Genomic DNA, 14,416 nt, shown 5'->3' with positions numbered 1-14,416 from the left:
TTACAGAGAAGCTTTTCTGTTGAGCATAAGTGATACTATTATTTGTAGTAATTAATTACATTTCTTAATAGAGGTCAACAGATAGTGAAACCATAAAAATGACTAAAACAATAAATATGACACAAACGATGTAAACGATGCATCTATACTAGAAATGTTTCTAACCTGGACAGATAATACTTATGAGTATTTTCAGTTTAGAAGACTGATATTAGCCACTTTCACCGATACTGATAAATAAATATCCTATTGACGCTGATTAATACGGTCTTTGTCCATTTACCAAGTAGCCTGTCAACAGTGGTCACATGACGAGAATGTACTTACAGTTTAGGAAAGACCCTCCCTCTCACATACACTTAACTGTAATACCCTCAGATTTATTATCAATACCCGATAATTATTAGTTCAACAAACAGACACAAATCTAATGTATGCAGTCTCAGGCAATGAAGACAGATAAGATAAACCACCTCAGTGAACTACAAAAGCTGCAGCTTCAATCACCTAATGACTAGTCATGTCGCCATTTGGATTTTTTTTTGCTTCCTATCAATTTTGTTTTATGATTAGTTTTGCCGATCCCGATCCGATTCCGATACCTTTCACTATTAAATTTTGATTTTATAACAAACATGAATTTCTGGTTTATGGTTAACATCCAAATAGTTCTTCCCAACGTTAAAATTAAATATAACCAAAGTATGACCCAAAGGTTTTTATTATGATTCAGAACATAAACTACAACATTTGTTTTGTTTAGGTTTTTTTTTTTTTTTAATAAACCTACACTAAGTCAGGTCAAATAAAGAACCAAGTCCAATCCAATCCAGTATCTGTGGTATAATATACTGCTTTTATGTATATGTATATATATATATATATATATATATATATATATATATATATATATATAAAAAGAAAACTTTTAAAATAAGATTTTAAATATTAAAAAATAAATAATGAAGGTAACTTACACTTCACATATAAAAAAATCAGGTCAGAACTAACCCTTTTCTTCTGTTCTCTACATTCATCTTTCTTTCAGTGTTCACTCTACAATGAGCCTTATAGTTCTCATACCCGGTCATGTGGTACTTTTGTAAGTGATGAATCTCCTCCTCCTCCTCCTCCTGTTTACACATCTTGGAAGTTGCTGTTTGACTTTCGTTGCTTTCCAGACAAAACTATCCTCACACAGCAGACATGGTAATGATGTTTTGTTTTTATTTACTGAAGCCGTTAAGTGGAACCACACTGAAAACTCGTGAAAACTGGACTGGCCAGATCACGTGACTAAATCCAATCCAATCTTCTAAAAAATGCCAGATCGGCAACTGATACCGATCTCCAGTCTGTCCATCCATGGGAGTGGATCTGTCCTTGACTGTGGTTCTCCCTCAGGTTTCTCTTTTTCCCACTGGGGTTTTGGAGTTTTTCGTTGCTGAGAAGGAGGGTCTAAGGACGGGGGATGACCGGGACATTAAACCATTTCCTTCTTCTACTGTTTTTTTGACTGTTGTTTGTTTTCATATCCAACTAATTCTGTAAAGCCCTGTGAGGCAACCATGTTGTGATGTAGGGCTGAACAAATAAAACTGAATTGAAGTGAATTTAGATCGGACAGTGACATTCCTACTAATGACTGAACCCAAACCCATTCACACTGACACAGACTTTAAAACCCTGGAGGAAAGCACCTGGATGCATGTTCAGAACAGTGAGCAGCTGCTGCAAGAGCCTCCCTCCAGAGCCTTTCCTCATGTAGACTCACCACAAACACACACACACACACACACACACACACACACACACACACACACACACACACACACACACACACACACACACACACATATATTCATGTCCTGTTTTGATGCTTTGCCTGAATGGAAAACAGTGCAGTAGTCTAAACTGGCTTGTTTGTTTAATTGTCCATGTGTGGAACAGAAAATCAGCTGAGTAACAAAGAACTGCGAAGTCCTTTGTTGACATGCACGCACGCACGCACGCACACACACACACACGCCAGTAAATGCATAGTGAACATATGATTTAGATCTGGAAATAATTAAATCTGATAATATATGTAAAGACTAATAATTTCATTACTTCCAATGGCCTTTGTCATACTTCTGAATATCTGTATCCTTTAGAAAAACAACGGCCTAGTCGTGCCCTTGAACAGGGTCACAGAACTGAGGTCAAGAGAAGGAAGTCTTGGCCTCTACAGAGAGTACACATCAGACCACAGTCACAGCCTGAAGTCCAACTGGTCCAGATCCAGCAGTTCCACATGGACCCATGTCCTGTTCTACAGTGTCTGTGTTTAAACTCAGTAATTGATCTGTTTAATACATGTATGAATTGGTCTGAGTAAGTACTGTCACATGACACATGGTACAACTGACACAAAGAACATTTGGGTAAAAATACTTAAAATCCTGCTGCGTGACATGGGGACTGAAAATGAACCTCATTTTATTGACTTTATTCAAATGTCCAAAACATGCTGTTCTCATCATAAATGGATCTGAAATGAAACATAGGGCTTTAGCTCTGATGATAAACTACAACTGGGATCAACATTGGATCAAAATATGGAAATGATCAGTTTTGACACGGGGACATGTGGGAACTGGGACACGGGGACAGCAGTTTGGACCTTTGTTCAGTATTACAATAACAGACTGACTGGAACTAAAACACTACAAATATGATCCTAAACTTTTATTGAACAGACTTATTACACCTGAAGTGATATATACATTTTCTTTTGTATTGTCCTCCATATGATGAACTGAGAGCCTCTTTGTTTGATGACATGTTTATCCGAAATCCTGTTATGTTCTGGAGCACTGATGATGACAAGATGAAATGGTTGTTTAGTTCAAATGTATTTAAATTAGCATTATTTGTTTGTAAAGCCTGGAAAAAGCAGCAGATGTGTTTGTTTAAATAGGTCAGTACTTTGTTTTGTTTATCTATCGTGCCTATTGTCTGGTATTTGATCTTTGGTTTGCATTTATGGTGTCTTCTAAGCCCATGGAAGGGCTGGGCATGTCTGTATGCAAGACACAATAATAAAAACATTCATTCATTCATTCATATACAGATAATAGAAGACAATATTGGACTAATAATTGGATTGGACAGAACCTTTGTATATTCATGTACTGTTGAAGAATTAGTTCAATAGATTCACAGATTGAAAATATCACTGATACAAGAACAAATATTATTATTAAAGTTAATAGTGCATTTACATATGAATCCTTTTTAGGTTTCAATTCATATTGATTCTATCTTTTTTCTACACGTGCTGATACTGAAATTTTGTAAACAGTTCCATAAAATAGAGTTCTTAAGCTAAAAAAAAAATGAGCCTATTTGAGAAATGATAGGAGAAACTTTAATTTAAGACACTGATGTTCACTTTGGCTGGGTCTGGTCAAAGTGAACAGGCAGGAGTCGCCTCTGCTCAGATCCTGCCAATTACTACATTATTTATGGAGCATGAAATGAAGGACTTAAAATAGCTTATTCATGAAAACATCATAATGACAGCGTTGCACAATCTTGCAACTGCGGAATAACGGCTGCTATCATGAATTTTGCAGCCCCAGCCTGATGCTGCCATGTTCTAGTTCTAGATTGTTTGTGGCTGGTTAATTATATCCATCAAGGAGGTTATGTTTTTGTTGCCGTTTGTCTGTTTTTCAAAAAGATTACACAAATAGTACTGCCCTGATTTGATAAAACCTGGTGGAGGCGTAGGCCAATTACCATACCCTATTTTATTAGTCGATGGTTATAAAATAAATATGTTGATCATGGTTTAAAAGTGGCTGCTGTTTAATATGTAGTCGTGAATATTCTGCTAGTAAACTGCCATGTAGCATTTGTTCAACTGTCTGACAACACAGGAAAATAAGTGAATTAAGGTGATTTCAGTTGGAGTTAAACACGTGATGCAAGCACATAAAGCTAAGTGGAGTAAATAGAAGTATAACAACAGGCTGAAATTAGACAGGAACTGACTGTGCAGACGCTGAAAGAGGTCAAACCAGACTAAAGTTGGTTACCTGGATGAAGCCAAGGGAAGGTTCATGTCTGGTCAAAAAAATTAAATTACAATTATCTACACCAAACTTACATTTTTGGGTAGGTAATTACCTCCGCCAAGGAGGTTATGTTTTTGCCAGGGTCTGTCTGTCTGTCTGTCTGTCTGTCTGTCCGTTAGTGTGCAACATAACTCAAAAAGTTATGGACAGATTTTGATGAAATTTTCAGGGTTTGTTGGAAATGGGATAAGGAAGAAATGATTAAATTTTGGTGGTGATCAGGGGTGGGGGGGCCCATTTCCAATATTATATATATATTAGTATAATATATTATTATATTCAGTTAACTACAATGTTTTTTCAATTCTAGTTTTTGTCATTTCATTAGTTTTCATTAACGATAACCTTGTTACAAGCTGCGCTTCCAAAGTAACTTCCCCAACACTGTTTAAAACCACATGGGAGTAAACTTCAATGGAGAGAAAGACGGCAAACAGAAAGGATTATCATAACCACAGAAACAACCAACAACAAATCACATCTATGTTAAATTCATGTAAAAGCAGCAGACACATCCAAACACATCCAAACACATCCAATTCCCACAGATTCAAACCTAACTGCTGGCATCACACTGGGAACAAATAATCCCATAGTTAAGATGTCTATCTCTTGCCAAATGTTAATGCGATGATGATTCAGTTTCCTGTGCATTGTGGTTTTGTTCGTACTGTCTAATAAAGCACCAGTGTGGTCCAGTATTACCCACCTGTAGACCGGCTGCATCTCCCTTGTGATACCTATTACTGCCCCAGGAGGAAATCTGTCAAATTCTTGGAAGAGGTCTCTGATGTTGGTCCTGTATTTAAGGTCCAGATCCAGCTGCACGATGTGGGTCAGACCTGAAAGACAAATGCTCTGTTAAAAATATATATTTATTCAATATGTCAGGCACATTTAAAACATCTCTCAACCTATTACAATAAAACAAAGTATAAAAAAAAGCAGCATTATGGTGATGTAATTACACACAGCAATAATGATAATTATCATGTTATAGCAATTAAGAACGGTTCAAAACAACCAATCTCTTGTTTGTTTCTTACACACACACACACACACACACATATATATGTATGTAACATGATATATGAATTAATTTTCTTCATTAAAATAGAAAAAGGGTGTTTTCTGGAAGTTTATAAATGCCAACTTATAAAGTAACTACACATCAAATCCAAAAGAAACACCTCAGTTGCAAAAGTCATAGAGGACGTAGCTTTAAATAAATGACAAATTGAAAACTACGTAAAAGAGGCAGGAAGAAGAAAACGTCAAAGATGCAACAAGAAGAAAATCATGTAATTATGCATAAGAAATATGCAAGAAGAAAATTACATCAAGACGTAAAGAAATAAAAATGACATACAAATTACAACAAATGAAAACAATGTAAATGACAGAACAAGATGAAAATCTAAACACAAAAATCTGCTCAAAAAAAGGTCAGAACACACACAAACATCCTACTATAGTTTAGGGAAAAAAGGAACCAACATTCTTGGTATCGCAACAAATCCAAATGGAATTCAAAACAATATCATCCACGGTTTCTAGTGCACAAAGTGACGTAATGAGAAAACTCAGCAAAATAGACCGACCCATTTTGTTCTGTCCAAACACGGAAGCTACATATCACAATACCTTCATGTGCTATGGCAACACAGAGGGGCTCTGTAAATTATGTACAGAGTGGTGAGCGCTGTTTTTTGGACCAAAGGGGCTTAACTAGTGCCAGGATAACAGGAAAAGGGTCTTACACTGTTTCAACACAGTGAGGTTGTGGGTTTGGTGACAGATCCCAATGAGCAAAGCCAAAACATGTCTGACTCCCCCTGGTGGCTGGATGCAGTATAGACGTAGAAACCCACCCCCTTAAAAGCAGCTGCTCCACTGACACCATCAGCTCAAGTCCACTCAGGACAGTGTTGGAGTTTCAATTATGGGATGGCGGGTACTATCAGGTAGTATTTTTAGTACCACCTTCACTTAAGTTCCAAGCAGGACGATGAGATACTAAAAAGTCACCTGAACCAAGGGCTGGGTGATATGGAAAAAAATCGTATCACGATATATATATATATATATATATATATATATATATATATGTAAGGGTAGAGACTGCAATCTGGTAGGATCGGCGATTCTACCAGTAGAGACTCCGATCGTAGTCTCTACCAGTAGAAACTCCGATCAGAGTCTCTACTGGTAGAAACTCCGATCCTGCCAGTAGAAGGGTTAGGGTTAGGGTTAGGGTTCGGATCGGAGTTTCTACCAGTAGAGACTCTGATCGGAGTTTGTACTGGTAGAGACTACGATCGGAGTCTCTACTGGTAGAATCGCCGATCCTACCAGATCGCAGTCTCTACCCTGACATATATATATATTTTTTTATATCAGATGATATCAAGATGTATCACGATGTAAATCAAATCACTGAGCTTGTCAAGCTTAAATTTTCTGTTCCTCATAAGTTAGTTGTGAAAACATCAGAAGGTTGTTTTTTGATTTAAATCTGATTTACTTGTTTTCTGTCAGAGGTTGAACATGACAGAAGTGCTGAAGAACATTATCCAACTGTTTCAGATCAATAAAACAGGTCCATATATTTACAACTAAACTAAAAGTCTGACCAGCAGGTAAAGGCTTTATAGTTTTAAAAGAGAACACAAACTAAACTATGAAGATAATTTTGTTTCTTCATTATGCAAGTAAAGGGAAAAAAGGCAAACAAAAAATATAGTTTTGAAACTAACAAATCAAGATTTGAAAACAAAAATGAAGGTTTAAAAATTTTTCAGCTTAACAAAATCGATTGCGTTCTCATTTGGTTTCATTTCAGATCTGAAACTTCCAAAATATTTTATCATTTTAAAAGTTTTGTTTCTAAGTCCAAAGGTTTTGCACCTCTAAATCTTTTGCAAATCAAAAAGTTTTCTAGCTTCCTCATCTTCCGATACAATCAGAGGTGTCGCCGTGGAGACGACCTGTGTCACACAGCACTTCCACCTCCGACTAATTGAGTGATTCTGACTAGTTTATGTGATAATGAACAAAATATTAGCAAAGTGCTGCTGAATCAATTCAGTTGCATTCGTGAATTGATTCAACTTGTTAATTTAAATGAATTGATTCTTTTGAACTATTCATTTGTGAATCGCCCATCACTGGTGTTGTTCCTGGTCCTCACACTCATCACTGTTCACTGATGGAAGGAGGTCATAGACATAACATCAAATGTTCCAGAGGCTCAACCAGTGGACAAATAGGGGTTTAAAAAAACTTTGTTTAGTCACATGTTAAAACAGTGTGCAGTCTCTCTCTTGATGACTGATATAAATAAAAAAATTAAAAAAAACACACAACAGCCTATCAATCACTGAGAAAACGTGCATCTCTTGTTCCGACTTAAGCACAAACACCCTGTTGTGGAGTGGGAGTCAGTGCTATGGCAACTAAACATGTGACTTGTCCATAGTCTGCTCTGCTATCTTTCATTTCCTCTGAGAAACGGAGCCTTTCTGTGCCCTGCATTTACGTCAGTGCTCAGACGACCCTTTGTGAAAAGGTTGAACATTGTGTGTTCCTCCACCGACACCTCCAGTTCTACCACAGAAACTCCTCCCACTGATACCTCTCCCTACATTTCATTTTCTTCCAGGCTGAATCCCCTCCACCTACACCAACTGTGTCAGCATTTGTACATTACCTGCCACTCCTCTCACCACTTTCACAGAATTGTTTTTAATCCAAATTTAACACTTCTTTAAATGTTGCAAATTAAAAGTCCTTTCATATTTGTAGGGATGCACCGATACCACTTTTTTCCAGACCAAGTATGAGTACTTACATTTGAGTACTTGCTGATACAGAGTACCGATACGAGTCCTTACTAACCCCATTCCAGTTCTTAGTTCCTTTTGCAAATGTGCTTTATTGTCGTTGTCATTAGTCTGACTGGAACAAAGTGCTGCTGCTGACATTTAATGTGTTGGAATGAGCGTTTCTCAATTAATCCACCAGGGGGCGCCGCTCTGAATTAATCATATTGGACAAACACCACGAAGAAGAGGAAAGTTTTATGAGAAGAAGAAGAAAGTCAGTAATAACAAACATGGAGACGACAGAGGTAACACTAATGTGATACTAATGTTGCAGCGTTTTTGCTGGTAAGGTTTAAAAGCTTAGCTTCAGCAGGAAGAGAAAAGAGAAATGAGAGATAAGTTTCGCTCTCACTTCCGCTGGCGGCGGTCTGCACCGCTCCATACCCCTCTCTGTCTGGGTACGCATCCGCCAGCACCTGGAAAACGGATGGAATGTACGCAGAGGAAGGACAGAACGCTGCGTCCATATCCGTCTGTGTCTGTAACGTTACTTGCAGTCAGCATTACTTTTATCACCAACATTTATTTCATTAAATCTCCACACTCTTCACACTCCACACACATTATTCCTCCTCCTCGTACCTGCTGCACTGAACTGGGAATGTCACACGGCCGTAAGTGGTATTGGTGCATTTGTATCAGATTACTTTTACGAGTATGAATACGAGTGGAGCCAATACCCGATACTGGTATCGAAATCGGTGCATCCCTACATATTTGATAAGAAACATTCATTTCTTTCCAGGCCTATTATTATCTTTACCTTCTTGTGGCACTTGTAAGTTTCTACACACAGGATTCATACACACTTTTCAAGGTCAAATTAACGTACTTTTCAAGACCTTTTAAGGCTCATTTTCAAACTTTTCCAGCACAGCACCTTATCGCTGGGGTCAAATACATACCCACAGGAATCCATATACTAAGGATTAATTTTTTTTTTAACTTTTTATCACAATGATGTACATTGCATTATACTATAAACATCTAAAATGATGTTTCATAATAGCAAAAAGTTTAGAAATTAAAGAAGAACACTCGCATCGAGCCAAAGATTAAGATAAAAATGTATGTCCATCTGAGAGGATCAGGTAATTTTTTTATTTTTCTAAATGTATCACCTGTAGCTTTGGCTTGGCATCTACCCTGGCATCGACCCTGGCATGGTAAATATTAACCTCCTAAGACCCACTGTCCACATTTGTAGACAAACGTTTCACAACTTTATACAAAAAAAAAAAAAAAAAAGAAAACTGTCCACCACAAAGAACATTCCATAAAAATTTAAAAACTGCATCTGAAAAAACTGTTGCACCATGATGTTTCCAATGTAGGCACTTATTTAATAAAAAACTAAAAAGCTTGTACTTTGCTGACATTTCCTGGGTCTTAGGAGGTTAAAAATGAATAAATCAATAAATAAACTGGAAAAGCACTTAGAGAGCGCAGACCTTCGCCAAGGCAGATCAGTTCACTCCGTTTGTAGTGTGGTCCTGGAAAATTTCTGTTTCAAGGGTCAAACAGCCCCCCCCCCTTAGCCCCTCCCCTCTGACTAATCAAGAATTGGGACACCCATACCCCTTCACGTATACGTGCAAAACAGAGGGGTAGGGGTAAGGGGGAGGGGCCAAGGGGTGAACTGGGACTCAGCCTTAGTGTAAACTGGTCAAAATTTGAAACTAGAGCTGCTGAACAAAACCATTAGGAAATAATCAGGGTTCAAATCTGTCTATTTTTACACTGATCACAGGCCATAGTGTGGGTGTTGTCCATTTATAGGAGGCATCATGTCATTAGATGGCTTAGCAGAAGCCCGAGGCTGTGGATGGATCAGAACTATCCTGTTTGACCCAACCTCAACTCAGCAACAAACAACACTGACATTATCTAACATCACATTTTTCCAGGAGGAGAACTGGGTCAATCTCATTAAACCTCTAATACTGGTCTTTATGGGGGCACTTAAAGCCAATGTGTGGGGGTCATTGTTTCCTGCTTGTCTCATTTACTGGGAAATACCCTCCCTCCCTTTTAACCCCTTAAACAAAGTGGAGATGTGCGGAATTTCATTTTCACTCTAATTATGTTCCCATGCATGTAAACATTCATGTGTTTAATGACAGAAGGGGTTAATGATGGTGCAGCATGATCACTAAATGGACCTGAATAAAAACTAGTTTCTCAATTCCTTTTTTTTTTCTTTTTTTCCAATAGTTTTTCACAGTTGCGGCGACACATTTTCTGACACTTGTCTTCATTTTCTCAAAACTACATATTTTATCAAAATGTCGTTCTCATCTGTACAATACACGGTTTGCCCTCAGAACAACATGATTCAATCTTCTACAGTCATTCAGGACACTAAACATTTCCTACTGAGTCAGTCCTACTGCAAAGACTTTGAATTCTGAAATGTATGTATTTCTTAATTTTAATATATAACATATTAAAAACATGTGATTCCACTGCAACGCATACTTTTCTGCTTTTCTGAAGTGAACACATTTGTCAAAAAGCTCCACTAATACCTTTGATTCTTTGTGATTGCCATTGAACAAAGCCAACTGTTCCAAGGCCTCATTAGTTCATAGCTGATCTACACCTGTGCCATTTTGGACTGTAAGCTGTTTTCTAAAATCAGTGGAGTAGTTTTTGCATAACTGTGCAACAGATGGACAGACAAATAGTAGTGACTACAGGAGTAACTACATAACATCCTTGGTGGAATAAAAAATTTAATGTTCTACAACCATTTATATCCATAAACCATTTATGTCCAGGAAACATGGAATTAGCTTCTCTATGATTCATTCTAATTATTATCAGACAAATATGACTTACATGACAAATATGCCATAAACATAACAAACAACTGTAATTAATTCTTTTTCCTCTGCTTTGGATCCAGCTATAAACATTCATATCACAGAGGAGGCTTTCCCTGGCCAGGAAACATGGGAAATATGCCCTACAATGTCTAATCCAGCCTTGGACGGTTCCTCTACACATACCCACAGGCCTCCTCCAAGGATATTAAAGGCTTTTATTTCGTATAACGCATTCTCTCATAAACCTTCCAACACCATGCCAAGAAAAATGCCTCTACTGCATTTAGGAAAGCACAACATGTATATTACACAAATGATTTATGAGTGTGGGGTTGTTATTCACCATCAAATGGACAATAAAAGCAGAAACAGATTAGATGTTATCCCAGAGATGATCACCATCACATACAGGGACCGCTCTGGTGGATCTGGGATTGGATTTGGATGGTACTGACTTTGGTTTGTTATATGGATAGTATGTGTTTTAAAAAGGTACCAAGCCTTTACTTTAAGGTGCCTTGTGGAGTCAGGGTTTTATTTATAGTTCCCTTTGTTTAACAAGTAGAACTGATCATCTTTAATATGATGCCTCATTCTGATCTGCTCTGATTTGCATTTTTAAAATGACAGCATTGTGGTTTTAATACAAACTCAACACTTCTTTAAATATTGTAAATCAAAAGTCCTTTTTATATTTGATCCAAAATATTTTTTTTCCCCAAAACCATTATTACAGTTTCCCTCCTGTGGCAGTTGTAGGGTTTTTTTTTTTTGTTTTTTTTTTTTTACCTTTATTTAACCAGGAAAACCTAATTGAGATTAAAAATCTCTTTTCCAAGAGTATCCTGGCCAAGACAGGCAGCAGTACATTCAACAGTTACAGACACAAACTTTCATACATAAAACAAAAACAAGTTTTCAAAACATGTAATGTGACAAATAATGAGAGCCATGTTGGTGGTCCTGATCAAGAGGGTCTTGGATTGTTACACTGTCTTGGGTCACCACACATACTCGAGTCAAACCTTCCAAAGTCAACTTTGCAAAAAACTGCCCACGGGATGATAAAGTGTGTCAGGCAAAACATCTGCAGCCAATGTCTCTCTCTCTCTAAGTCATACAACATCCTCTTAAAAGTGTCCACCGAAACCAGATCTTTAAGTTTCAGGTTTTTTGTAGTTCGTTCCAGGTGAATAGTGCCACAAACCTGAAGGCCTTTTTCCCCTGTTCAGTTCTAATTTTAGGAACAGACAAACATCCTGAGGTGGCAGAAGTGTTGAAAATCACAGGATTATATTGGTGAATTTATTAAATCAAAGCAGTTAAAAAAAATACATTATAGTTCAATGGCAGCACAAGGTCCATAAGTTTATCCATTTAGGTCTACGACTGAGTTAACCCTGAAGGTCTGAGCCTATTTTGGCCGTTTTTGAGTACTTTTGATTTTGCCTTTATATACTATATAAAGAAATGTTTATTATACCCATGTTTGGTATCTTATTTTTCCAGCACAACTTCATCTCTCATCTGCCTATTATTTTTTCACTTTACCCGACTATATCAACACAAAAGGACAAAAAAAGACACAAAAAATATAAAATCCGATTTGAAAAATTTATATAATTTATTGCATAAATAACACACAGATGCTTAATGAACCTTTTCAAAGACTTTAAAAGTGAATATTGGTTCCAAATATTAGGTACATAAAATTAAAATTGTAATAAATTTAAACTGTACTCAAATATTTGACACAAACGCATATCTTTACATGGGCATTTTCTCTGGTTTAGGGTTAGGTTGAAAATATCATGTGATTCAGTCCTTGGGCTGTGACCTTGGACCACTAAGGGTTAAAATAGTGAAGAATGTGGTACGAAACATGTGACGTGAACAGGTACAAAGGCAGCATCCAGGAAAGGTCAAATCATTTAGAGCAAAGACGGGACAAGGGCCACTACTTTAACAACAAATGTGTGAGAAACGTACATAAATGTCTTTAAACAACACTCTTCAAAGAAAGATGAGAAGGGATTTGGGTATTTTGGCCTCTATGATGCAGAACATAATGACAAGACTGAAGGAATCTGCTTGTATTTCAGTGGTTAAAGGTCAAGGGCTCAAGCCTAAGGTGAACATCATGACCTCAGATCACACTGCATCTCACATCAAGAACCATCATTCATCTAGAGCTGATATATCCACATAGGTGAGAAATACTGTGGAGAACCTTTGTCAAGCTCTACAATATTCAGTCACAAACACAAATGCCAGTTGAAGAGCTTTTTTTTTTTTTTTTAACTTTCAACTCCTCCTAAAAAAGCCCAGAGAAGTTGACAATGGATCCAGTAAAATGTGAATCAGCATTTGTGGATGTGACTACGTATCGCAGGATTGTAACTGACTCCCAGTTTTTATTTGCTATAATTTACTAAGAACATGAACAAGCATAAACAAGTTTAAATACTACAGCTATGATGAATCTGTTTCTGGAATTTTGTGACTTTCCCTTCCTGGCAACACATGTTTCTCACTTATGCTCAGCAATTCACACATCAGTAGCACCCCTCCTAGTTCAGGTGGAAAATGACGGTGCAAGACTCCAGTCCTGACATGTTCAGACCTCTGGAGGGACGTAAACATGTGGAACAATATCCACACTAACAGAAGTGGCACACTCCTGAGGAAGCTCATCATTAGTAACATGTTTCCATTGTGCAATTTCATTATGTGACCAAAGGATGCAAAAATAGATTCCATTATTTATTCTGCAACATTTTCTACAGAAGTTGCAATTAAGGTCAAACATATGCTAAAATTTACTTAGGGGGTCAAATGAGTGGCCATTTTTGTCAAAAAAAAAAAAAAAAGTTGTAAGAAATGCATAGAACTGTGTTGAAATAATGCTAATACATTTGTGCACAGACTACTGACATTATTTGACAGTGGAAGCTATATTTTCAGAAACATTGGATTTTGAATAGCACATGTATGTGAAAACTTTTGCTGGTGGACGGATGTGACATTTGAGAAATGCATGTGTATTTAAATTGAATAATCTTTCAGTGAACTGGAATGAAGTGTAATAAATGCTTCATATACACAAAATACTAATTTAAATAAGGTCATATATCAACTTTTTTTTGAAAACTGGAATATTGCCCTTTGTAGCAAAACCACATTTAGTTAAATTTGTTTACACCTGGCGGGGGCGGGGGCACTGAAATTAATAAATTCAGTATAGAACAGAATATAGCATAGAATATAAAATAATAACACAGAACAGAAGAAAATAAATTAGAATAGAATTCTTAAAATAGCATTAGAAAGAGCGTAAATAACCGGTGGACAGATGTGATAGTGGATGGACATGACATTACCCATGATGATCTGGTCAGCACCAGTACTTTATTAGTAATAAACTTATATACTTACTATTGCCAATCGTCCTCTTATACATAAATGTTAGTATTGTGGATCTAAAACAATAACAGCTTAAAAAAACACAAAATGTGTCAGTGGACGGATGTGACATGGTTGTTGTGGATCCCATCATACTGATGCTCGGCAGCCATGTCAC

The 14,416-nt window shown here is 37.0% G+C and overlaps 1 protein-coding gene across 3 annotated transcripts in view; it reads right to left on the bottom strand.

The window, feature by feature from the left end:
- The window catches only part of LOC115418511 (xyloside xylosyltransferase 1-like), a 49,140-nt gene that overhangs the window by 18,811 nt on the left and 15,913 nt on the right, over positions 1-14,416 (bottom strand). For all 3 annotated transcript variants that reach the window (XM_030133010.1, XM_030133011.1, XM_030133012.1), the window contains exon 4: positions 4,834-4,966. In XM_030133010.1, the coding sequence (XP_029988870.1) occupies positions 4,834-4,966 (133 nt within the window). The remainder of the gene's footprint in view (positions 1-4,833; positions 4,967-14,416) is intronic.

The sequence above is a fragment of the Sphaeramia orbicularis genome, chromosome 4 (assembly GCF_902148855.1).
Source record: "Sphaeramia orbicularis chromosome 4, fSphaOr1.1, whole genome shotgun sequence".
In the NCBI taxonomy this organism is placed as follows: Eukaryota; Metazoa; Chordata; class Actinopteri; order Kurtiformes; family Apogonidae; genus Sphaeramia; species Sphaeramia orbicularis.
The sequence above is the reverse complement of the archived record's forward strand: the minus strand, read 5'-3'. Positions and strand labels throughout refer to the sequence as shown.